Source organism: Mustela nigripes, chromosome 17 (assembly GCF_022355385.1).
Source record: "Mustela nigripes isolate SB6536 chromosome 17, MUSNIG.SB6536, whole genome shotgun sequence".
Classification (NCBI taxonomy): Eukaryota; Metazoa; Chordata; class Mammalia; order Carnivora; family Mustelidae; genus Mustela; species Mustela nigripes.
In genome coordinates this window covers 27,900,922-27,928,304 of record NC_081573.1, presented here as the reverse complement: position 1 = coordinate 27,928,304, position 27,383 = coordinate 27,900,922, and the positions used below count along the sequence as shown (strand labels likewise).

Here is a 27,383-nt window from a genome sequence, read left to right as displayed (position 1 = left end):
TACACATTTCCGCCAATAATTTAGTATATGCTTTCAAGTTACTTTTATTGCACATCCTATAAATTAAGAGCCACCTTTTTCTTCGGAGGTAAATCCTGATGCAGCCTCAACTTTTTCAAGTATTTTCCTCAGTTTCATAATCTTTGTTGCACACACATATCCGTATCTAAGTTAGTAAAAAACAATTAATTAATACTGGCATATATATTAAATTAGTATAACCCATTTTGATAACCACACAGTTCTTATATAATTTCAATATGTCATAGATAAACTCTTAGGCTAGACAATTATTCTCAAAATCACAGTTAAAGGCTGCTTCTTGAGGTTTGTAAATTAAAAATCTAGCACCAGAATAACCCCAGACATTACCACGCCTGACTAGCAGCTATCATACACTAATGTAAGAAAAAGCATTTTTAAATTACGATGACTGATCTTCTGTTTCTATTTGCTTAAAGAAATTAAAGCATTTACTTAAAAAAAAACAAACTTTGAGAGACAGTCCTTTTAATACCAGACACTGAAAAAGCTGCCAAAGGGAATGGTAAAGGGCCTTGATAAAAAACCAAAAATTGAAAATGTGCAGTCAAGGAGGTCACCATGTGCATGACAGTCTCCCATCTTTATCTGAATACAGGACACGTTCGGTACACTCCACGGGGATCCGACAAAATTCTAATGCTAAAAATGCCTTTGGAAGAAAGCTGAGAGGCCAGCACAAGTTTAACAAGAGCAAGCCAAAGCTAGCTGATCGAATATCCATTTTGTATATTGACAATTCATTCACTCGCTAACTCTCTGTAACCAACGTACCCTGAGCATCCACCACTTCACACAGTAATCTAACCTGTGAGCCACTGGGAATACAAAAATGAATAAGGTGAGAAAACAGGGTCTCTGCCTTTGAGGAGCTTGAAAAGAGAAAGCAGAGTCTTCAGTACCAAGTGAAACCAGTCAGCTATATTAGAGAGAGGAATGCTGCAGACACAGGGAATCTTGATCACAACAAGGCACCTGCCAAGGTCCTTGCTATGGACAGGGTGACAGAGTCTGGTTAAGCATGATTCTTAACTGGCTGGACGACAGCATCCAAATAATGTCTGGACTTAAGATGTTTGGGAAGGAAAGAAGGAAATGGTGTAGAGTTTTGGATTTGATCTGTCCTGGGAGACGAAATGGACAGTAAACTTAAAAATTTGCCTCATAAAATAACTGTTGCCGAAATCAAGACTCATAATCATCTTAAAGGGTGAAATCAAGAGCCATTTTCACCATTGCAGAATGTAAAGAGAAGATATAAGGAGGGAGATTTATTCGATAATAATTTACTTTCTTAGCCATGTTATACAACACGCCACTCTGGATGCCCTTTATTATTCAATCTTCTGCATTTTTGTCTCAAACTCTTGGATCAAACTACTTTTAAATTTTAATTGTTAAATAAGAAAAGGGTCCCAAGATTTAAATTAACATGGACTTTAACTTAGATAGTTTGTTCCCTACATTCCCAAGTGAACAGATTTCCTTTATAGTCTAGGGCCCTAACACTTCATAGTTTAAATTTTATAATGTGACATTATCACACGTCACTACTACCATTTACGAAGTGTCTTTCCTAGATGTCTCATCACTTGGGCTTGTACCATCACAAATTGTTTCCTGTGACTAAAGAAAGACATATTTATAATCCATAAACTAAGAAATAACCAAACACAATTTTACAGGATGTGCAGGGAGGCCTAAATATATTCCTGTAACTAAGAAATGTGTTAGTAAAATACATCGCATCTTTTGCTAATACAAGAATACCAAATACCAGCTACTCTGCAAATTAAAATTTTTCTTTGCTCCTTTTTTTTTTCCCAGATAAAATTAAGAAGCCAGACTAGGCCAGCTGGACCAGAGAGCACAATCACTGTTAAGGTAACTGCTAGAATCAGCTATAACAGAAGAGTACCCCGTACTTTGTATCAGCTTTTCTAAACCTACTACAATTACTAAAATGACTATTCTCTACCAAAATGGTTTTACCACTTTATGGCACACACTATGTGCTACCCTTAACCAGATATAAGACATTAAATAAGTAAAGGCAGTAAATGTTAAAAAGTAAAGGCAGCAAAGGGTCAATCATTATACTTCATCAAGAGAACAAATCTGTACCCATTTTAACAATTCTTGTTAAAAATGCAAGCAGGTATAAATTAATTACTACACCAAAAAACAGCAAATGGGACACCATCTAAAGGCAAAATAACTATAGATCTTCTACTTACATTCTCAGAGGATTAACAATTTCTGTCCTCAGTAGCTCCTGAGTTTCACTATAATATTCTACATCATTCTTTTCTTTAGGTCGAAGTAATACAGTGTCCAGAACAGAACTAAAAGCAAACAAGCTGTAAAATAAAAGGAATATTTTTCCTCATGCCATACACGTATTACAGATACTAAACAGAATACTAAAAAGATACTAAATAGATACTAAAACCATATTTTCTGGGAAACAGAGACTAAAAAGAATGTGGAGAGAAAGCACGCAAAGTCTGGAGAGCAAGGAACGCACAAATTAGTGCTTTCCATTAATACAGGTACCAGAGACACCATTAAGGTTCCCATCATTTAATCATCAGGGTCTAGAGATCCTTCTAAGTTAAAAATACCAATATTAAGAAAACAAACTACAGATTGACAGTGTTAAAGGGCAAAAACATGCCTCAAGCATATTAAGAGAACTTTTTTGTAAAAGGTTTTGAAAAGGGTCCTACGCATCTGAGTCCAAGATAACAGAGGAGGAAGTTTGAAACTACTTCCCAAGGCATACACACACGCAATATATAACTCACTCCAGATATTATACTCCTCTCCCCACACAGCCCTCTGCAGAGATAGAAGTTTCTTTTAAATGCCAAAATCACTTGTGCCAAAAATCACTTGAGTGACTAACAGCAGTGACTTGCTGAGATCAAAGAAAAAGGAAATTTGGCTAATACAAATTTTTCCTCAGGAAATCTAAAAAGTCTTGTATCAATTCTGTTGGGCTTGTTTTTGTCCACACACCTCAGAGATGTAAAGTATTCTGCCAAAAAGAATGGCCAACCACATTAATTCTTCTCCCCACTTTTAAAATGTTAACACCCCATTGACTTTCTAACTCTTACAACGCAGCTGTATGGAGCTGCTCAGTTACACTCAACTTAACTGGCCGCATACTTGGTTCGATCTCAGTGTAAAACTTTCTGCCACATTAAGTCGTTCAACTTTAGAATAAACTACATATATGAGGGCAACTGTGCTTCTACTGAAAATAGTTCTTAAAAATAAATTCTCTTAATCCTCTTCAGTCACATGATTTCCCAGACACCGCCGGGATATCTGTCCCCTGCCCCCCGACCTCCTCACTCAGGGCATTACTTTCATAGTAGTTTTTTGGATACGAGCACAAGAGCATGTTCCATAGTTTCTAAAGGGTATTAAGAAGTGTCAACCTCCCTTTCTTTCCTGTTCCCTAGCCACCTGGTTTCCTTACTCAAAGGCACGGTAGCAGTTTCTTTCTTTCACGCACAAGCAACAAGCACGCAGCTTACACACGCATCTCTGCACCCATGGAATGATACCCCTATTGCATTCATTTGAAACTTACCAGAATAAGGTTGAGTCTAAGTAACAAGAATTGTAATGACCCTGGATACCCTTCTTCTTTCCAATCATTATCTCTAAACCTTCTTTTTCCATTTTGGGTGGGGTATTTTCTTCCACTACTTCACTCAAGTAGCCTCCAAATGCTGCAAACATAAAAATGAAAATGGAAAGTACCCTTTTAACTCTTCCAATAGGTACTCCCATATAGCTCTTCATTGTAAAATACATTTTTGTATTCAGAGGCAAAATTTGTTTCATGACTTAAAACTAAGTAAAAGGTAGGTTTGGGTTCATTGTTCTTCAGCTTGGCTTGCAAAAATGCTATTGTCCACTTCAACCTCACTTCCTCCAGCATTTAAAAAACACTTTAAAATATTAAAGTGGAAGGAAGGCTGCTTCCACAAGGAAGAAAGGCTGCTAAGATGTGTTCTGGATCAGCCTTTCTCAGAGGCTTCACAACCATTATCCAAAACTGGAGAGGGACAGCATCACCTGTATAAAAAATATCTGCCAAGTAAAATATTTTGTTCCCCAAATATTTTATAATTTGTCTGAGATATTACATCCTCAAGTCTAAAAAGATAACAAAAAAATTTCACAGTACTGGGGCACCCGGGTAGTTCAGTGGGTTAATGCCTCTGCCTTTGGCTCAGGTCATGGTCTCAGGGTCCTGGGATGGAGCCCCACGTCGGGCTCTCTGCTCAGCAGGGAGCCTGCTTCCCCCTCTCTCTCTCTGCCTACCTCTCTGCCTACTTGTGATTGCTTTCTGTCAAATAAATAAATAAAATCTTTAAAAAATATATTTAAAAAATTTCACAGTACTACTTCAACTGTAATGAAAAATGTTTTTCATAAACATGACTTTATGATAGTCTCTTAACTGTCAAGATGCTTCACAACTGCGGCACATGAGTGGCTCAGTGGGTTAAAGCCTCTGCCTTCAGTTCGGGTCATGATCCCAGGGTCCTGGGATCAAGCCCCATATCAGGCTTTCTGCTCAGCAGGGAGCCTGCTTCCCCCTCTCTCTCTGCCTCTATGCCTACTTGTGATCTCTCTCTCTCTCTCTGACAAAAACAAGAAAAAGCAAAAACAAAACAAACAAAAAAAAAAAGATGCTTCACTACTATTATCCAAAACTGGAGAGGGACAGCATCACCTGTCCCTCTGTCATCTGTTAAGAATGATGAGGGGATCTGTCCTCTATCAATCAATCTAAAACTACTTCATATAATAATGCTGACTCCTTGGTAAGCGATACTTATTGGTCTACTTAATACTTCAAGAGAGGTCACATTTCAATTTCTACCTCTGTGTATTTAAAAATTAAATGCTGGCAACCAGGGTGCCTGGGTGGCTCAGTCAGTTGAGCACCTGCCTTCAGCTCAGATCATGATCCCAGGCTCCTGGGATTAAGTCCGGCATTAGGGTCCCTGCTCAGCTGGAAGCCTGCTTCTCCCTCTCCCTCTGCCTGCCGCTGCCCCTGCTTGTGCTCTCTCCCTCTCTCTGTCAAATAAATACATAAATAATAAAATATTTTAAAAACATGGGGCGCCTGGGTGGCTCAGTGGGTTAAGCTGCTGCCTTCGGCTCAGGTCATGATCTCAGGGTCCTGGGATCGAGTCCCACATCGGGCTATCTGCTCAGCAGGGAGCCTGCTTCCTTCTCTCTCTCTCTCTGCCTGCCTCTCACTGTACTTGTAATTTCTCTCTGTCAAATAAATAAATAAAATCTTAAAAAAAAAATATTTTAAAAACATTTTTTAAAATGCTGGCGACAAACAGGAAGAAGAAAATAAAGTCCCACTATTTTTCACCTTCCAAATCTCATTTTATTCCTGATACTTTCTTTTCAAAATTCCCCTCTTGGGACAACTATAACCTTCTTATACACCAAGTAGCAATTTTTACTGATTTACATGCCTGATGAACACAGGCAAGAAATATATTTAAACGCTGTCACTACTCCCTACGGCCAAATGGCCTGAGATCAGTAGCAGGGTCACCCCAGACTGGTAGGTAAAAGAAAGGCACTGGAATACCTAGAGAGTTACAGCGCTCGATCTGATTGGAGACTGGCTGCAGAGACGCAAACCTAGAGTCGGGCCTGCAGCTCTTTAATTTAACAAACAGCGCTTTCTTCAGGGCACAGGTGAAGTACCGAGTGCCCCTGAAGGTTCCATCCGTACAGCCCGCACATTCATCTTCCTGAAAAAGAAATGTTTCAGTAGGTGTTATTCTGCACCTTACAACAGAGCACACAAGGAAGAAAGGCTGCTAAGATGTGTTTCTGACTCAGCCTTTCTCAGAATCCCCCCATCACGCCTGTCCTTAGAACTCCATCAGGAAAAAGGGATCGACTAACCAGTGCTTCGGCCCACAGCTCATCATTTTAGAAACTAATTCCTTAATCCAGTGTGAAGTCCTCAATGTATTTCCTTCCAAATTGTGTGCTTAAACCTCCCCTCGTTAACTGACTAACCATTTCCACAAGTACTGAAACTAACGAGCAGAGGTGATTTATTTTAACAACTTTCCCCTCCCCAAAAGTGGCATTCACTAGCATGCAAACAAATTTTTTAAGAAATATATTTTATAAATCAAAGTTAAATATATTTTATAAAACAAATTTTTTAAGAAATATATTTTATAAATCAAAGTTAAATATATTTTATAAATCATGAGTTCCCAGAAGTCATGGCCAAGGGTGGACTCTCCTGGACAGGTGCATTGTTTAACTCTCCCATCACGGACTGAACTGACAGTGAGAGTGGACTGTGGCCCTTCCAGATCATGAAAGGCCAAACGCTTTCCTAATCTCCAAAGGGAAGATCTTTCCCTCTATAAAGATCTCAAAAAAATCTCTAAAAATGGCAATTAATCTTAAAACCAATGATATATAAGAACTGACTGGGGGAGGGAGACTGAGGAAGAAAAGGAAAGCTGATAGCAGACTTGCTTTCCTTACTGTATTCTGTTTAATGTAATGAGCCTAAACACATTAGTCTAAAAATCTGTTTTCATTACTTGAACGTAGATCAACTAACATCAGTAACAAGTGGGTCGGGTGCTTCATGGGTGGCAAAGAAGTCGGGCGACACGGTAATAAAATTTTTCTCTCGTGACGTCTTTTTGGACAAAACATTTTGACAAAAAAAGCATAATAGGGAGAAAACTACACAAAACGCCAGAGAAGAACTGCAATTTTTAAGTCAAATGAAATTACCAGTTCCAGTCCAGCTAGCACTTCGTTGAGTCCTGGCGGCTGACCAATCCAACGGATTACCCCATAGAAAGGAGGATTCTCTTTAACTTCAGCCAGAGAGCCCACTTCCAGACCATGGGAGTTCCCAGAAGTCATGGCCAAGGGTGGACTCTCCTGGACAGGTGCATTGTTTAACTCTCCCATCACGGACTGAACTGACAGTGAGAGTGGACTGTGGCCAATACTTCCATTGGTATTGGGCATCTTTGTCAGACTGAATGGTAAAGAGTGAAATCTGTTCTCAGTGGATAATGAGTTCATAGAAGGAGGCTGCAGTGGTGGTGAAGCATGTCCAAAGTCTGGAGATACCTCTGTAAGCGATTTTGCAGGGTCCTCAGCAACTATAAAAAATTATTGTTATTTAGAGAAATGCATTGAAGGATATTAAATATGCCCACATCTCTGAAAATTAATACACACGTCCATTTTGACTCTAAAAGGATTCTTGTAAGCATTACACACTTTATCTCTCCAAACAGTGTTCTAGATTTTCCTCCCACCTCCAGATTTTTCTCCCTCAGTAAATGGCACCCAATTGCTCAAACCAAAAAAATCCATTATTGACTGGCATTAAATAGGTTTTACTCTTCATCCATAATATAATTAAGTTAGAAAACAGTACCAAAAAATAACAAAAAATGAGAAAGATACTTCTAAATAATTAAAGAACCAAAACCAGAAATGATTATGTAAATTTTTAAAATAAAGAAAGAAGCAACAAATGCTTGTGGAACACAGCTAAATTAGTACTTACAAAGGAAATTTATAGACTTCATAGTTTATTTTAGAAAAAAAAAAGGATATTAATGAACTCAGAATTTAGGAAGTTAGAGGAACAGATTAACCTCCAAAAAAACAGTCAAGAGGAAAGAATAAACACAAAACAGAAATTAATGAAAGAGAAGACAAACATACAGTAAAAAGAATCAAAACCAGATAAATTTACAAAAGCAGGAAATAATTTAAGAGAAAACAAACATACAAAAAGAGAACCAAAGCTAAAAGCTATTTCCTTAAGATAACTAATACAGATACTAATTGGCCACTACAGATCAGAGGTGGACCTCAGGGAATGAATTTATCAATAAGCCATACTGAGATCATCAGTTATCAGAACTTTAAAAAAAAAATTAAATTGGACCCGTACTACCTGATATACACAAAAATACTTCTGGGTAGTTTAAAGACAAATGCGAAAGGCAAGACTCTAAGCTTCTGGAAGACCATTTAGAAAAACGTTCTTTATGATTTAGGGCAGAGAAAAATTTCTTGAACATAAATATACAAGCCATAAAGGAAGAGACTGACAAATATGACATTCAAATTGAGCTTATTCATTAAAAGGCAACATAACAAGAGTGAGAATATGAGCTGAACAAGGAGAAAACACTTATAATACATATTTCTGACACGGGATTAAAATTGGACAAAAGATTATCAATCAATACAAAAAAAAAAAAAACCCTAAGAAAAAATGGACAAAGGGCTTGAAAGGCAAATCAGAAGAAGATACCCAATTACCAACACATCAGTGAAAAGATTCTTGGTCTGAACAGTAAGTAGATAAGAAAAAAAAAGTCAAAAGCAATGTGAGATATCATTTCAAAAGTTCAAGGTCTTAGAACATTAACTATTGATCAGGATGAAGAGCAAATGATACATTCACACAATGCTGATGGGAGCGTAAACTGGTACAACTACCCTGGGAACAGTGTGGCACGATCTAGTAAAGGAAAGACATGTCCCAGTGAATCCATTTCTAGGTATACAGTCTTGACACGTGTAAGAATGTTAACAGCAGAGCTGTTAACAATAGTGGAGCTGTCAATAATAGCAAGAAAATAAAGACAATTCAAATGTCCATCGGTGGTTGACTACAGACGTATACTGTGCTATATTTAGACATTTCACAGCAATGAATGAAATGGAATGAAACGCTACACAGTGATGAAAACAAATAAACTATAATCATACAACACTCCTGCGGTGACTCTTTGGAATGTAATATTGAGGGGAAACTACAGCATACGTAGTCTGATTCCTTTATCGGAAGCTCAGAAACATGCACAACTAACAGTGTGCTGTTTAGATATACAAACTTATAAGGCTATCATGAAAACCAAGAGAATGATGAACACTAAATTAGACATGACAGAAGCTCAGAGGAGAGTAGGAAGGGAAGGTTCTAGGAAAAGCACCAAGGGAATTTCAAAGGTGATAAGAATGGTTTTTTCTTTAAGTAGGAGCAACTACATGGGTGTTCACTGTACTTCGTACCTTAGTATTCTATATGCCTTACCCATTTAAGATTCTTCAGTAATGATATTCAACACAGGGATGTTTTTTAAGTTTTATTTATTTATTTGAGAGAGAGAGGGCGAACAAGCAGGGTGAGCAGGAGGCAGAAGGAGATGCAGGCTCCCCCACGGAACAGGGAGCCCAACATGGGGCTCGGTCCTAGAACCCCAGGATCAGGACCTGAGCCAAAGGCTCACTTAATTGACTGAGCCCCCCAGGTGCCCCTTAACATAGGAATTTTAAAAGTTATTCTTTTCTTTCTCAAACCCTCAAGCCCAAAACCCAAATCCATAAAGCATTTGGTTCTATCTCTAAAATATATTTCAAATTCATCCTCTTCTCTTCCCCCTATTGTCTCCCTAATTTAAGCCACCATCATCTTTCACCCTGTAACCAGTGTCTTCCCCGGTCTGACCCTCTTCTTGTCCCTCTCCAAACTATTCACCATACAACTCTAAGAGAGACCTTTTAAGATCTAAAGATCTTCCATGATCTTCTGGCATTCCCCTATTTAAAAGCTTCCAATGGCTTTCCAGTGTTCTTAAAATAAATACTAAATTTCTCACAGAGATCTCTAACTGGATGATCTAGCTCCTACCTACCTGTCCAAATCCCTTTTATACCACCCCGGCCTGTAGGGCTGTTTCTCACCTCCGGCCTTTCCTATCTCCTATGCCTGGAACATTCTTCCCAAGCTCTTTCTCTGGCAGGTTGACTCACATCATCCAGATCTCAACCCAAATATCCTTTCCTCAAAGAGACCTCCCCACAGCACTCTGTGGGAGCTGGCTTCCCACCAGATGTGCTGTCCCACCGTGTTCACTTCCTTCACTGCACATACCACCACCAATTCTTACCTTGTCTGTCCACATATTTACTATCTGCCATACCAACCAGACCATAAGCTCCATAAGAAGAGCAATTCTGTTAGTCTTTTTCATGTTTTTTTATGAGGCTTCATGGCTGAACCCACAGCACTTGGTACAGCCACTAACACAAGAAAATACTCAACGTTCAAGAAAAAAGTGAATAGGGGCGCCGGGTAGCTCAGTGGGTTAAAGCCTCTGCCTTCAGCTCAGGTCATGATCCCAGGGTCCTGGGATCGAGCCCCCGCATCAAGCTCTCTGCTTAGCGGGGAGCCTGCTTCCTCCTCTCTCTCTGCCTGCCTCTCTGCCTACTTGTGATCTCTCTCTCTCTGTCAAATAAATAAATAAAATCTTCTTTTTAAAAAAATGAATACATGAATCAAATGCCGTAGGGGTAAAAAAAAAGCTTTTTAGATATATAAGTGAAATTAATTATAGACAAGAAATGTTCTTTTATACTGAAATTACTTCTATTTTCTAATTTAAGGATGAAGGCCTACTCCACATAGATTTCCTGACTTTATATATCCTGTTTGGGATCCACGTTCTTATATACACTTAGTATACAACATTAGACTATAGTCAAGAAGTTAAAAATATTCTATCACACTACAGAAACTGAGTAAGAATAAAATCATAGCATAAACTTAAAGAATTAATGTCACCTAGGTTATGACAAGCCCACGGTCTTAACCAGTTTCCTTTCCTTAGAAAGAAAGCAACTCATAGGAAAAACATTCCCAAAGCTACCAGGAATGACAGAGGGAGAGAGCAGGGCTGCACCCTAACCACCATGGATAGTCCCCATGAGTCCCCGTGGTCGTGCAGAGGCCAGCAGGACTGTGACTCACCACAGCCCCCTGCCCAGGCCCTTGCCGTCTCAGCACTCCCAAGATCTTTGAAAGAATGGCCAACTTCTAACATATGGACCAAAACGTAAAAAAAGTGGTCCATCGGGAGACAGAACCTTCCTGGAGAGGCACCACTGAAGGAAGCTTCCTGTTCTATGGCTAAGAAGGATTCTTGGGGATGAGGCCCTGTGCCTGCCTATCTCTGCAACAACCTACCCCAAGTAGAAACGAAGGCACAGAGAAGGTGAAATCAGAGAGCTCACTCAAATCATTTGCTATGAGTATCTAAGTGAATATGTTAAGTATCTAAGCCCAAGTGAGTATCATAGCCCAAGTGAGGTAGCAGCAGACTTGGACTGTTTCATTTGTTTACGTATAATATAGATGATCCATATCATAGCTAAAAAGCCATTACAGAGTTCTTATTTTCATTTAATTTGCAAACAATTACTAAATGTACTCCATGCCAAGCCCTGTGAGAGGCACTTGGAATTCCAGTCTGGCAGAAGAGACAGGCGGCAAACAATTATGATGGCACCTCACCTAACCCAGGAGAGACAGGAAAGGCTTCCAGGAGAAAATAATACCCAAGCTGAGATTGAACAGATGGATAGAAGTAAGCCTGAGCACGGAGTGGGAGGAAAAGGAAGAAGGATTTCCAGGCAAGAGGAACAACAGGCGCCAAGAAAAGAGAAAAGGATGGCACGTTCCAAAATGGCCCCCCTCCAAGCATGGCGAGAGCAGGAATGCAGGACACATGAGAGAGACAAGGAAGAAGCCGTGCCGTAAGAGAGTCCAACAGGCCAAAGGAAGGAATCTAGATTGCTATCATCAAGGACTAGGAGAAAATTAATAGATGTACAATAAAGGAGAGACATGAGAAGATATATCTTCAGAAAAACCAACCAGAAAGTAATGTGAAGAAAGCACAGTGTAGTCATCAGAAGCGGCAGTTCTGGTGTTAAGCAGACTTGGGTTGGAATCCTGGCACCACTCATACTAGCTGTGTGGCCTTGGGCAAGGCATTTAGCCACTGCAACAAAAGAGGAAGTAAAAATACCTATCTCATGAAGTTGGTATGAGGGCAAAGTAGTGCGTATAAAGCGTGTAACATAGCGCCTGGTGCAGTACACCATCAAGAAACGTCAGCCACCGTGAGGATGGCAGCGATGATAAGGATGATGGTGAGGGCGGTTATTAGTGCTGAGAATGAATTCAGAAGGACCAAGGCTGAGGCAGATGAACCAGTCAGAAGGCTGTTATGTTAACTGGACAGCAACAAAGGATCTGGACTAAGGCAGTGGGTGCAGAAATGAGGAAGACGGGAAAGAGTCTAGTGATACTGAAAAGAGGAACTCCAGACGACTCAGTGACAACTGGATGTGACTAATGAGAGAGAGAGAAGTCCAGGATGAAGCCCAAATTCCATTTCAAGCAACTGGACTCATGTCTCTTATCTCCACACATCTCCACAAAAGCATAGCCAACTGAGGTTATCGATGGCTTCCGGTGGCTAAATTCAGTGGCTAAATACTTGCCCTCTCAGGAGCATTCAACACTGCTCTCCACGAGCTCCTCAGCTTCTTGACTCAAAAACCTCCTGGTTTCCCTCACCTCCCTCCTGTCGCTTTTTCTCAGTCTCCTCTGTCTCTGCCACTGAGGTCCTTAGGGCTCAGTCTTATCCTGCGCCCTCCACCGCACCCCCTGGCCCACTCTCAACTCAGTTGATATGATTCACAGGACTTTAATCACCAAATACGCGGGGGCGACTTGCAAATTTACTTCTCTAGCTCTTAACTCTCTTCTATGCTCCAGACCTGTATATCCAGCTATCTCCTGGACACAAATCACCTCTGGGAAGTTGAAAAGGCCCCTGGAGCTCAATGTATTCAAAAATCAAATTCATCACCTTCCTCTACAATCACGGCGTATATAAGCCAGAAAACCCGGACTATCACTGACACCTCTTTCTTCCTCAGTTTCCACTTTCAGTCTATCTGTGAGCCTTATCAATTCACTTCTAAATGTCTCCTATGCCATCCACTTGCCCCCCTCCATCCCTTTCCCCAAAAAGGCTCGCCCCAGCTGCTATAATCTATTTCTGGGCCCTGCAACCACCTTCTATGGTGCCCTCATATTTGCATGGTCCCTGCTTCAATCCACTGTCCACCGTGCAGTCAGAATGATTTTCAAAAGGCAAACTTGGTCATGTCACCCCTTGCTGAAAATCCTTCAGCAGCTTCCCATTTCCTTTAACTAGGGCACACCAGGCTCCACATGGCCTGGCCCTGTACGCCTTTCTCATAAAATGTTATGCCTCTCTCTTTGTTCTAGCTACTCGGGCTCTTTTTAGTACTTGGCAAACACCAGCTCCGTTTTTCCATGAGGCCTTAAGTATGCCGCCTAAAAGGGCCTCTGTCCCTTTCCCTGTGCTCGCATGCCTCTGGTAAATTTAAGCTCACGCTGCTTCCTCAGAGAAACAGCTCTAATCCCCTGTAAGTAAAACCCATCTTTATATGCTCTCACGGCACCATGTGCCTTCCCTGAACGCACCATGACTGCAATTTCAGGTCTGTTTCTGTTACGGTCTGAGCAATGTCCGTTTTGGTGACTTGATCATAAAGTCAGAATGGGCAAGGACCCTGTCTGTTCGCTCAACATTGTAACCTCTGGGCCTAGAAGAGTTCCTGGCACATAGTAAGCACTCAGTGAGTATTTACTGAAGGGATGAACAAAAGAAAATAATAAACCAGAAGAAAATGATGCCCCTGAACCAAAGAAAGGTAAAAAAAGGGAGAGTTTGAAAGGGGCAAACAAAGACCCAGACCTGGAAAACTTTAAATGATTCAACTGCTTCTAGACATCTTACCCTAAAGATCAGCGAAGGGAAGAAAACAAGGTACTAACACATTTTTCTGAATGTTGTATTAATCTAACAGCAGTGCAGTTCAAACTGTATACAGTATTTTAGTTCAGTCACAGTACTGAAGAATGGCCTACTCATTCTGTTTCCAAAAACGAGATATACCGGTGAAAAACCCTTTTTGTTTCCCTGATGAGCTAAAAGGAGAGGATCTTAATGAAAGACACTAAAATTATGGATTACCTTCATCAATGTACCATGTGTTTTTTGATTTGGATTGTGGTTGTGAGTCAACAGAAGATCCATTTAAAGTATAAAAGAATTCAGATCTGTTTCTATTTCCAGGGTCTGAGGTAGATCCTATGGATCAAGAAAAGTTCCTTTTAAAAATAAAGTCAATATGGTGTGAAAGCTTTTCCCTAAGAGAAATTAACATGCATTCAGTGTTAACAATTGCTTAAGAAAGCAACAGATGTATACAAACACAATGTATTTTATTAGCAATTTCAACCATTTTGTCAATGTCAAAAAAAACTCTTCCATCCAAGAATCAATATAGGAGGGAAACAGGAGGGAGTTAAAAGAAGAGCCTACTTTTTTTTTTTTTTTTAAAGACAAACTGCTTTAAAAAATTATTTTCGTCTTCTCTGACTTATTTCCAAGTGTCAGTATCACCATTCCCCAATTTCATGTGATCAATCTCTTGGATCCCAAATTTAACCTATTATTTTAAAACTGTTCCTTTCAGAAGATTATCTTCAAATCTTGTATACACAAATCAGCATACCAATTAAGTTTTAAAATTTTAAACAGTTTGGAATCTTTGTCATCAAATTCCTTGCTTCATTTCTTCATGCCTTTGAAATGTTCAAGCAGTATTATTTTTTCCATATTAAATTAATTAAAGTAAGAAAGAGTTAGTGTGGCCCTATCACAGACATTTCAAGACCCTATCCTGCCTTAGTACTAAGAGGACACACTGTAGGTTAGAGCAGGGGGTTTCTAGAACCCATACAAAATCTGATTTTTTTTTCCAATTTAAAGCAGATAACGCTATATTTTATGCTTATAGCTAAGATCGGCTACAAAACAAGTAATGCACATGTCTGCAGAAAATCTGTAGGCTATTTATATTTAAGTGAGAATAACAAGTGTGAGCTATCTTATCTAGATCCATAAGTTAACACATAAAATAACTATTACTTGTGTATCCTATTTAATCCTAAGTCTCCCAGGGTCCAAAGTCATATAAAATATGTCTTAAAATACAATTTCCTTTAAAATGAGCTGAAGTAGTTTTGTCCACCAGATAACTGAGGAAAAAATATTCTGCTCCTAACCCACATCTGAGTTAACAAACATTCTTACAGCTTTTTAAATGAGCTGTTTAGCTTGTGTAACCACCGTCCTTTAAAACTATGAAATATGTGGAAGCTAAAGAAAAAAGAGCTAAGAACTCCACATGCATTGTGAGGGAGTTTTTGGAAGAGAGACAAAAATGTTTGCTTAGCAGTTTGGAATTTATCTTGTGCCACATTTTGTTAGCAAAATCCACATAATTACTCTCTATATACTTTACCCTCTATAACATTATTCAAATAAGGTGTTTTTGTACAGTTGCAACTCTAAACTTTACATACAAATGTTGCAGGTAGGGGGGTTCCAAAAACCAGCGATATAAACCAACAAAAGACACAGGTCCTCCTGGAAAGCTTTCCATCAACTTAAAAAAGGTTGGGAACTCTTGGCTTAACCAAGAGCATCTATAAAAAATTTTTAGTGAAATACTAAAAACATTTGGAAGAAGAGAACCTACATGTGCTTCGAATAAAACCTTTCAACCTTCGTTCAGTGCCATGGCAAATCAGACACCATGTTAATATCTATGAACTGTAGTCTCCTGACCCGTACCTGTGGCCTTTGGTTTATTATGACTGGATGAAACTTTGTCCCCAACACCTCTTGACATAAAGGCAAGTTTGGGAGGCCTCCTTTCCTGTGTCACGCTATCTGAAACAGTAAACATATGTTTTAAGGATAAAAGCAAATTCTGACAGAAGAGAAACAAACAAACGATGACAACAGCAACCAAAAAAGTCTCTTTCCTACAAGACAGCAACATTTTCACAATAGTTTTACAAATGTTTAAAGGTCGACACAAGTACTGAGAGTTACTGGGAAAAAAAAAATCAATGCTGTATTTCAGAATGTAATTACCATAAGAAAATAAAACCCAAATAGAATTCAGCTAAGTGTTGTAACTTTTTGAAAATTTAGTCACTTTTTATCAGTATTATCTGATGTGTTGAAACACTATAGAGAAAACTCCATTGTCTTTTGTAAGAGTCCCCCAATGGGTATCCCAATGACACCCAGTGTGTTATGAAGTGTTCTACACTCAAATATTTCTAGAAGATGCTGAGATCAACAAAGGTAAACAAATTTCCTTAATGCATAACACCAAATCCTTTAACATGCCAATGTGAACTGTGAATGTCTCAAAGAGGAATACAGTAATCATTTTATAATACTTTTTGTCCCATTCTCTTTAGCATGTCAGATTAATGTATTTCATGGAACACAATTTGGAAAAAATCTGGTCAGAAATATGGAGCAGTTTGAAAAATCATGTATGTTAAGAAACACTGATAAGTATACTAACATGTACACATATAAACAGGACAAAGGCAGAGAACTATACACAGATTAATGGTGAAGAAAACCAGAGAAAAATACCAATATTTTTGAAGAAAACACTTCACAACTTCTTTTTGGAATATAGGTGTAATAAATTAGGCAAAGTTGTTTTTTTACAGACCACTCTATACCTTAAAGGCCAACAACTTTCATAAGATATTCACAAATACTGATCAAGCAAATGTAGAAAGCCAATCTGGAAAGTTTTTCTCCTGGAAATTTCAACAACATATCTGTAAAGTCCAACATGACACTTAGGAATCATACCTGATAAAGCTGTGTCAGCAAAAACGATAACACCCACAGTGGATTTTTGAGAAACGAAAGAAAAAAATGGGAAAATTTTTACACTTTAAACATAAGAAAAAGCCACTTTTTTAGAAAAAGAAAATAATACTGAATTAATTATATATAAATCATGCTTGGTAAGGTTTATAAATCATGATTGGAGGGGGGAAAGATTTCAGTGTTAAACTAGATCTTACATGGGTCAGAATACGATCAAATGAAAAATTATTTTAATTCAAAAATTATACTAAGTAGCCATGACTTCAACCAAGTGATATAGTAAAAGCTGTTTACTGATACTCTGATGATGCCATTCGAGTGTCTCCAAGTACACAGGAGAGCTACTGTGAAAGGTAAAATCCCTCAGTCACTGGCAAAAGTTCCCAAATGACAGCACATACATGGACTAAAGAAAGCGAATTCCCACTGTGAATTGTAACTAGCAACATGTACGTCCATGTTCCAAAGATAAGCACATGCACAGGAGACCCTACAGACATGACGCAGTGAATGATGATGGCCACAAAGCCAGCAAATGGTCTTAACTGAGGCAGCCCAGTGGAACCAGAGGGCCACATGGACGAGCCATTGGTGGCTGTTCTGCTGGGGGTATAGGGGACACAGCACTGGAGTTGTAAACAGTGGTTATCTTCTGCCAAAGACTTTGCCTGAGAGAATGTCAAATACTGATTTTGAGGAATAGATCTATTCAGGTGAAGGGTCACATGTCACATCTAATTTTCCCTCCAGCAATGACATGCCAAATACTGTTTCTCTGTCATTACTATGTTCATGATCCAAAACCAAAGCCTTCTACCTTAAATGAATTTTAGGAGATTACCATCTCAGGAAAGTATTTAATGCTGCCAAAGCGAGCACGGTATGAGAAAGTAACAAGGAATTGATCCAGCAGGCAATTCTGTGAAATTAAAACAATTCTGCTTAAGAGATTTTAAAGGAGATAGTGTGGTCTGTCCACCAAATGGCATGTACAAAAGTGTGCACAGCAGCCTCAGAATAACCAAAAGCTGAAATAATCCCTTCTAAGCAAATCTGTTCCTACAGCAGAGTACTACAGAGTAATAAAAACTGAATAAACTACTGATGTGTACAACAGAGAGACTGGGTTGAGTGAAAGAAACCAGACAAAGAATATCCATTATATATACACACAGCAGGATGACATTCAAAATGATGAACGTGGTATGTGTCCCTACAATAGCCAAAGTAATTTGGATCAAATACCATGAACAAATGAATGGACAAAGATCTGTTACACACACACACATATATACACACACACACACACGGGAATATTACTCAGCCATAAAAAAAAAAGAATGAAATCCCCATGTGCAATGAAATGAACAGATCTAGACGGTATTACGCTAAGTTAAGTTAGAAAGGGAAAGAAGAATACTATATGATTTCATTTATGTGTAGAATCTAAAAAAGCCAAATAAAACGAACAAGAAACAGTCTTAGATACAGAGAACAAACTGGCAGTAGCTAGGGGCAAGGGGAAGTGGGCAGACTAAATAGGTAAAGGGAATTAAGAGGTACAAACTTCCAGTTATTTAAAAAAAAAATCACAGAGATGTAATATACAGCATAGAGAACAGCACATATACTAAAATAATACTGTAATAAATTTGTAGGGTGACAGATGGTAACTAGACCTATCATGGCAATCATTTTTTTATAATGTATAAAAACACTGAATCATTATCTTGTACAACTCAAACTAATGTAATATTCTATATCAATTATAATTCAATAAAAAGTTATAAAGTAGGAGCTCATCCATCACTCCTGTTAATTTAATCAGAAAAACAAAAATCTCTTGGAGAATCTTGAGTTGAAAATCATGACAATAAACTAGTGAACAATAACAATCAAATCACAAGAAATGTCTGTGAATTCGAATGACCCATTAAATAGAGAAAAATGACTTAATCAGCCACGAGAGCATAATTCAGACCCAAATGAGAGTTTAGTATCCACAGAGAAAGCTACTAGAGAAAATATAAGTTTACTTGGGTAAAATGAGGTATTATAAAACCCGATACCAACGGACTATACTTAACGACTACACAAAGATATCTATGAGGCATGATTGCTGATCAAAATAAATGCCTTTCTTATATTTTAGATTATTTTATATGAAAATTTTTTGGGAAAAAAGCTAGAAGGTCCCATCAGATGACAATGGGGTTACATACTCAGATCTAGTCCTTCAAATTAACCTCTGGGCTCTGTCTCTTATGAGCAGGAGTCCTGTCTATACAGAAAACATGCAAGGTGATTCAGACTGACAATCAATCTCTGTGGAAGGCCATCTAGCATTCTCTATCAGAATGTAAATACACATAGCCTTTGACCTCACAGCTCTACTTCCAGGAAGTTACCTTTTTAAAAAATATCTTGTGAATATTTGATATGAATATGAGCAAAATACATCCGACTTAAGTAGTCAGATGAGTACAGATGGCATGGTGTTGAGAGAGAGAAACAATACATGCAAAGACAGAATTAGTATCCAAAATGATCTGAAAATGTTGGAAGACTGGATAGCTCTGATGACATAAAATTTCACAGAGACAAAGGCAAAGTCCAGCTGAGACCCTCCAAATCAACTGTACAAGCACAGCTCAGAAGTAGACGTATGCAAGAACAAAACTGGGGATTTAAGTCAAGAATAAGTACAGTATCTATTAATTTACTGAGAATAAATGCAAACATTTATCCATAATGCAAGCACGGCATTACCATGGTCTCTGGGAATACAATTCAGACTGTGACAGGGGGCTGTCCCCCAAATTTTTGGGTCAATTATTTTTTGTCATTACCAACCATTGGCCCACATGTCAATTACAGTATTCCACTTCCCTCTAGATGCGCAACTGTTAAAGAACATCTCCAACAAACCAGGTCTAATTCAGAGTATCTGGAAATCATGCCACAGGAAAATGGCTAAAAGGACTCAAACTTCTTAGAATGATGAAGATGAAGATTCCAAAGACACTCAGCTTTTAATATCTAAGGGTTGTTGTAAGGAAGAAGAACTGGATTTGTCCCGTCTTAATCACCAGCTCCAAACTAGAATCAATGCATGAAGTTGTAGGAAAGTAGATCTAAGCACACATCATACAAGGAGTGCCTTTTTCACAATCAGATCCATCTAAAAAGAAATATTCTGATTTCCTTTAGGTGACAGTGACTCTTCTATCAAATGAATACACAGTTCTCTAAGAAGATATGGATAGTAAGACAGGAAGCTATCTTTTAGCTGCACTGGAACACATGTAAACCAATACATACACATGAAGGTATTTACTGAAGCCCTGTTTGTACGAGTAGAAGATTGAAAACAATCTAAATGCCCATCCATACGGAGCTGGTTAAAAAAACATGGTATATTCATAAAATGAAACACAATGCATAATTTAAACAAAAGATTAAGTATGCAACTCATAAACTGAATGAAATGAGGCCTAAGATCTATTATTGTTAACTTACAACAACAGGTACAACTTCCACTTCTGGAAAGATGACTAGATATACCTTTTCCTATTCCTCCTCGTAAGTACAACTAAAAATTCTGGACATAACTTGCAAAACAAAAATTAGAAGACCCTGGAAAGTGGAGAGGAGAAGGCAGATGAGGTAGGAAGCTCCAGACCTATGGAAGAACACGGTGGAAAATTCCCTGGATTTTCTTCTTGCCTCATGTATCCCTCTTAGAGCTGAAGAAGCCAGTAAACTGGAAATGCCAATGAGTACAGAGAGATGAAAGCCCCAACAAGTCACCTCTCTCTAGCCAAAGGATGAGAAAAGAGGAAACCCAGTAAGACAGAAAAATATTAGATAATAATCATTTAACATCAGCCAAACACCACAGAAAAAAAACGGTGGCCCCACCCACTTCAACAATGGCCAAATGGGGAGCCTAGACTTCCTCTCAGGTAAGGATGCTGGAGAAAGCCAAGTCTGGAGCCACCACCTGATAACCAAGTACTCCCACCTCCTTGGTGTCAGAAGGGAACACATGGAGAGCCTAGACTTCCATCTCTGTCCACCTGCTGGGGTGGGACCAGAGGAGGTCTAGAGGAGAGTCAGAACTTTGACCATAGCCCAGCAGCAATGAGGCCATACTCATCACAGTGTCCCTGGAGACCAACACACACCAAGCAGGAATAAGGAATTTCCGTCTCCTGAGACGGAAGAGGCCAAGGGAGGCAAAGCTTCTGCTTCCATCTGGCACTAACAAGTTGGCATGTACCCCCCTCTTCCCTGGCCAGAGCAGTGTCAAAGAAAGAAGACTAAAAGTTGGCTCTAGATCTAGTAGGATCTAGAGTCTCAAAACGTAATACCCAACTGTCCAGGTTTCAAACAAAAATCACGCATTATACTGAGAACCAGGAAGATCCCAAGAAAATTTTTTTTAAGATTTTATTTATTTATTTGACAGAGAGATAGAGCCAGAGAGCACAAGCAGGGGAAATGGCAGAGGTAGAAGGAGAAGCAGGATCCCTGCTGAGCAAGGAGCTGATATAGCACTTGATCCCAGGACACCGGGATCATGACCTGAGCCAAAGGCAGACGCTCAACCAACTGAGCCACCCAGGCATCCTTCAAGAAGAATTTGAAAAGACAGCTAATAAACGCCAATACTGAGATGACAGAAAGTTACAGTTATCTGACAAGGATTTTAAACAGCCATAATAAAAACGCTTCAATAAGCAATTACAAACACCCTCAGGAAAAAAAAAATGATAGAACAGAAACCTCAACAAAGAAACAGAAAGTCTCAGCAAAGAAACGGAAGATATAAAGAAGAGTGAAATGGAAATCTTAGAACCGAAAAAAACAACAACCCAGATACAAAGTTTGGTGGATGAGCTCAATAGCAAAATGGAGGAAGCACAGGAAATCGTGAGTGAACCTGAAGATAGAACGGTACGAATTACCCAGTATGAACAACACAGAGAAAATAAACTTTAAAAAGAAAGAAAGAAGACTCAGGTCCCTGTGGGACTTCACAAAAGATCTAACATTTATTTCATCAGAATCTTAAAAGGAGAAGAGAAAGAGGGGGCAGGCCTGAAAAAGTACTCAAAGAAAGGCAGATTGAAACTGACCAAATGTGGCAAGAGACATACACTTACCAATCCAGGAAGCTGAGTAAGCACCAAACAGGATAAACCCGAAGAAATTCTATGCCAAGACACATCATAATAAAACTTAAGAAAGCTAAAGGCAAGGAGAAGCTCCTGAAAGCAGCCAGAGAAAAACAAAACGTATTGGAGGGATTAAAAAAAAAAAAAAAAAAAAAAAGGCAATTCAAATGAGAGCAAATTCTCACCAGAAACCAGAGAGGCCCAAAGGAAGTAGCACAATATTTTTCAGGTGCTGACAGAAAAGAATTCTTGATGCAGAATCGTATAATCCGTGAAAATATCCTTCAAGAACGAAGGAGAAGGCAAGGTATTCTCAGATGAGGGGCAACTAAAATAATTTGTCACCAGCAGATCTAAAGGAAGTTCTTAAAAGAAAAAAATGATCAAAAACAGGCCTATACAAATATACCCAACTGATTTTTGACAAAGGTACAAAAGCAATTCAGTGGAAGAAAAGTCTTTTTCAACAACAGGTGGTAGGACAATTAGACATTAAAAAGAAAAAGAAAAATACCTGTACATAAAAAATTAACTCAAAATGAACCACGGGGTTAAATGTAAAATCAAAAACTATACAGTTTATCTTTAAAAAAATAGAAATATGGAGCGCCTGGGTGGCTCAGCAGGTTAAGCCTCTGCCTTTGGCTCAGGTCATGATCTCAGGGTCCTGGGATCAAGCCCAGCATAGGGCTCTCTGCTCTGCCTACTGCTCTGCCTACTTCTGATCTCTCTCTGTCAAATAAATAATAAAATCTTTTTAAAAAAATAGAAAGAACTAGAATGTGAAGAAATCAGAATTCTCATATATTGCTGGTGGGAACATAAAATGTGCAGTCTCTTTGGAAAACAGCCTGGCAGTTCTACTAACAATTAAATATACAGCTACCATATGACCTAGCAATTCCATTCCTAGGCATAGACCCAAGAGAACTGAAAAGTATGTCTGCACAAAAACTTACAACACGAACATTCATAGCAACATTTTTCACAAATAGCCAAAAACCAGAAATACAAATGCCACCAACTGACGAATGGGTAAATAAAATACAGTGGACCCTTGAACACCAGGAGGGTTTGGGGCACTGGTTCCCATGCAGCTGGAAATCTGCATATAACTTTTGACTCCCCCAAGACTTTACTAATAGCCTACTGTTGGGAAGCCTTACTGATAACATAAATAGTCAATGTTAACAATGTAACCCATTTTGTATGTTTTATGTATCATATGCTAAATTGTTACCAGGAAATTAAGTTAGAGAAAGGAAAATATTATTAAGAAAATAAGGAAGAGAAAAAATAAATACATTTACACTACTGTACTATAAAAAAATCCATGGACCCACACAGTTCAAACCCATGTTGTTCAGGAGTCAACTGTGCACTATATAATGGAATATTGTACACCCATCTGAAGGGCTCAAGTACTCATTCTACTCATTTCAAGGATGAACCTTGAAAAGATTATGCTTAAGTGAAAGGGACCAGACAAAAAAGGCCATAATTTTAATTCTGTTTACATGAAATGTCCATATAGCAGCATACGGTCCATATGTCCATAGGCAAATCACAGTGACAGAGAACAACACATCGGTGTTTCCCAGACACAGAGTAGGAGTACAGAGTTTCCATTTGGGCTGATGAAGTTCTGGAACTAGACAGCGGTGACAGCTGCACAATACTCTGAATGTTCTTAATGTCACAGAATTATACATTTTAAAGGGATGACTATCCTGTTGTGTGAATTTTATTTTGATTTTTAATAAAACTCGGGATAAAATCAGGGGCAAATCCCATAAGTTAAGGGCTCAATCCGAAAGACTGTTCTCATTGTAACACCAGTCACCAGTTTGTCAGAGGTACTACTGACTGACTAGCTCTAACTCGGTGTTCCCAGGAACCCTTCACTGGGTTCCATAATTTGCCAGAATGGTTCACGGAACTAAGGGCAACACTTACATTTACCATTTTATTATAAAGGATGTAATAAATCATACAGATTAACAACCAGATAAAAAGAGACTTAGGGCAAGGTGTAGGGAAGGGGCACAGAGCTTCTATGTCCTCTCCAGAAGCAAAACCCTCCCGGCATCTCCAGGGTTTGAGCACCCTGAAAGCTCTCCAAACCTTTTACTTTAGGGATTTTTATGGAGACTCTCTCAGGTGGGCATGATCAATTACTGACTCCATTTCCAGCCCCTCCAGGATAGGGACTGGAGCTCAAAATTCAAATTTCTAATCATGGCTTGGTCTTTCCAGGGACCAGCACCCCCGCCGCCCTTGCAGGAGCCCTCCAAGAGTCATCTCCAGTAGAACAGAAGACACTCCTGTCACCCATGAAAATCCAAGGGATTTAAGAGCTCTGTGTCAGGAATCCAGGTCAAAGACTAAATATTAGCAAGAATTGAGCATATATATAAAATATATTTAATATACAGTTATATTAACATGCATTAAGTACTACATACAAACTTATATATTAAATAATATACTTATAAAACATATACATGGAACTACATACTACCACAGAATGAAATAGTCCTCAGTAATAAAAAAGACACATGAATGTGTCACAATGAACTATACTGAGTAAAATAAGTCAGACAAAAAAAGAGTACCTCCTAAGTTACTGCACATATGTACAATTCCAAAAAATGTGAACATATGTATATTGATACAAAGAGGATTGAGGAGTGAATTTGGAGGGGGGGAATGGGGCAGGCAGAAGTGGGAGGAAATAATCCCAAAGGGCATCCTTATGGGTGACAGATAAGCCATCTTGACTGTGAATTTAAGAAACAAAACAAATGAGCAAAGGGAGAAGAAAGAGAGAAAGAGAAAAGAGAAAAAGAAAGAAACAGGAGGAGGAAGGGAGGGAGGGAGGGAGGCAGGAAGGAAGGAAGCAAGAAGCAAACCAGGAAACAGACTCTTAGCTGGAGATGCAGAGAACAAACTGATGGTTACCACAGCAGAGCCAGTGAGGGGTGTGGGGGGGGAGGTGAAACAGGTGAAGGGGATTAAGGCCTGCACTTGTGATGAGCACCAGCTGATGTATGGAAATGTTGAATCACTAAGTTGTACACCTGAAACTAGATACTACACAGTACATTAACTGGAATTTAAATAAAAACTTACACACACACACACACACACACACACACAAAGAAGACCAACATAGAAAGAAAGTAGGTAGTTGGGGGTCAATGTTGGGAGGGAAAGATCTCACATCCCCCTTTTAAAATTCTGTGCGAATGTGCACGCACTGCATAATGTAAAAAGCCAAATTAGCATTACATTCCCAACCTCCAACACTAAAAAAAGAAGACACAGGCTGGACTAGAAAAAGCAGAAATGTGTAATTTAGGGGTAGCACTAAATGATCTGCTCCAGCACAACAGCTTTAAGAATGTGAACACGTCAAACTAACTATGTTAGAGTTTTTAATATTTGAAGCAGAAATGAAGAAAGAAAAAAATTTTAAGAGAGATTAAAGATTCCTGCATCTTGGAGTCAAAGGTATTCCTCAGAAGCCCACTGTAAGAAGCAACTGATGGAGATGAATTCTCTCCTAATCTTATACCAGCTGCTGAACTGCTTCAAAACAGCTTTAAATGCTGGGAATATTAATTTTGTCCTACAAATGAAGGTAATTGGGCAAGAAAAAGAAACTAAGGAACTAAAGGAGACATTACGACTCTTTTTCTCTCCAAAAAAGGGTGTTAATGATGACATGAAATACAGACGAAGACCCATTCAAAGCAACTAATTTTCATTTAGACAACTTTACTTTTTAAGTCTATTTGCGAGCTTTATTTTGTTGGCAAAAAGTATAATTTGTGTATTACATTCTAAAAGCTGGTATCATTCTTAATTATCTTCTATTCAAGGTTTATGAAATCAAGCTTTAAAAGGAGAAGAAAAAGCATTATTTTCCTTTCTTATCACTGCTCTGAGAGCCAATAATAATGACAATGAGAGCCACAGATCTAGAAGATCAAGTGCCTGACAGGTGATTCCCAAGAGATTCATGTAACTAATTTTTATTATTTCAATCCTACATCACTATTTAAATAAAACAGAATTGTAAATGTTTTTGAAGATCAATAGTATTAAAGAATTCCTTTGTCAGGTCATATATAATTTCATCACAGGAGAAATAGAAATGGTAGCTCTTCCTTTCATTTTCTTGTTAAGTGCTAGTGTAGAACCCAAGATCATTTACATTTCAAACCAAACCAAGACATGGAAAAAATATACAGAAAGTAATACATCTCTAGAGTTTGGGGGGAGGGGGAGGAGGCGTTTCAAATCTTTATTCTACTGCAGACTAAGAAAAACAACCAATTACACAGAAGCCAACTTCATATTTCAGGTATCTTTTTCTTTCTTAAATTATTATACTAAACTAGTGTTCTCCCTAATCTCCCAATTTATTCAATGTAAGGAATTATATTCACTTATAAAATGCAAAATTCGAAGAAGGTGGTTACAATAATAAGATTTTGAGTTTTCAAAAGCACCCTTTGGAAACTTTTTGTGTAGTTGCAAGTTTTTATTTCAATTCCAGTTAGTTAACATACCGTGTAATATTGGTTTCAGGTCTAGAATTTAGTAATTTGCCACTTACAACAAGCAGTGCTCATCACAAGTGCCCTCCTTAATCCCCACCACCCATCTATCCCATCCTCTTGCCCACCTCCCCTCCAGTAATCTCTCAGTTTGCTCTCTACAGTTAAGAGTCTGTTTTATGAAACCCACAAACATATCTGATTTGGTAAAACAACTTAAATTTATCCATGTGATTTTGGAGAAACAACATTAGCATAGAACTGGTTACCCCTGTAAGAATACTTTAGTAATGAAAGAAACTTTATTTTACAAGAGATTCTCCCTAGCCATCCAGCGAGTCAACATTATAGAAGTACCATAATTCACAGAATTTACTTAGGACAGGATTTCACAGCCTCAGCAATACTGCCACTTTGGACCAGATCATGGTCTGCTGTGGGGGCTGCTCTACTGCCTTGTAGCAGCATCTCTGTCTCCAACCACCAGATTTAAGTAGTACTCGCACCCCACATGTGATGGTCAAAAATGTCTCCAGACATTGTAAAACATTCCCTGGGGTCAAAGTCACCCAAGGTTGAGAACTGCTAGGCTTAGAAATGGAATGACCTTCTTATAAACATTTTGTACCAAAGCTTAAAAACAATTACAAAGATATTTACCCCAAAGATACAGAGGTAATGAAAAGAAGGGCCATCTGTACCCCAATGTTTATAGCAGCAATGGCCACGGTCAACAAACTGTGGAAAGAACCAAGATGCCCTTCAACGGACGAATAGATAAGGAAGATATGGTCCATATACACTATGGAGTATTATGCCTCTATCAGAAAGGAGGAATACCCAACTTTTGTAGCAACATGGACGGGACT

At 38.7% G+C, this 27,383-nt stretch overlaps 1 protein-coding gene across 6 annotated transcripts in view; it reads right to left on the bottom strand.

The window, feature by feature from the left end:
• The window catches only part of CYLD (CYLD lysine 63 deubiquitinase), a 69,416-nt gene that overhangs the window by 15,309 nt on the left and 26,724 nt on the right, over positions 1–27,383 (bottom strand). For 5 of the 6 annotated variants that reach the window (XM_059383897.1, XM_059383902.1, XM_059383896.1 and 2 more), the window contains 7 exons: positions 15,696–15,794; positions 14,028–14,144; positions 6,868–7,247; positions 5,684–5,849; positions 3,647–3,788; positions 2,280–2,402; positions 75–166 (listed from right to left, as the gene is read on the bottom strand). In XM_059383897.1, coding sequence (XP_059239880.1) covers positions 75–166; positions 2,280–2,402; positions 3,647–3,788; positions 5,684–5,849; positions 6,868–7,247; positions 14,028–14,144; positions 15,696–15,794 — 1,119 coding nt within the window. The remainder of the gene's footprint in view (positions 1–74; positions 167–2,279; positions 2,403–3,646; positions 3,789–5,683; positions 5,850–6,867; positions 7,248–14,027; positions 14,145–15,695; positions 15,795–27,383) is intronic. The other variant, XM_059383898.1, reaches the window with a different exon arrangement.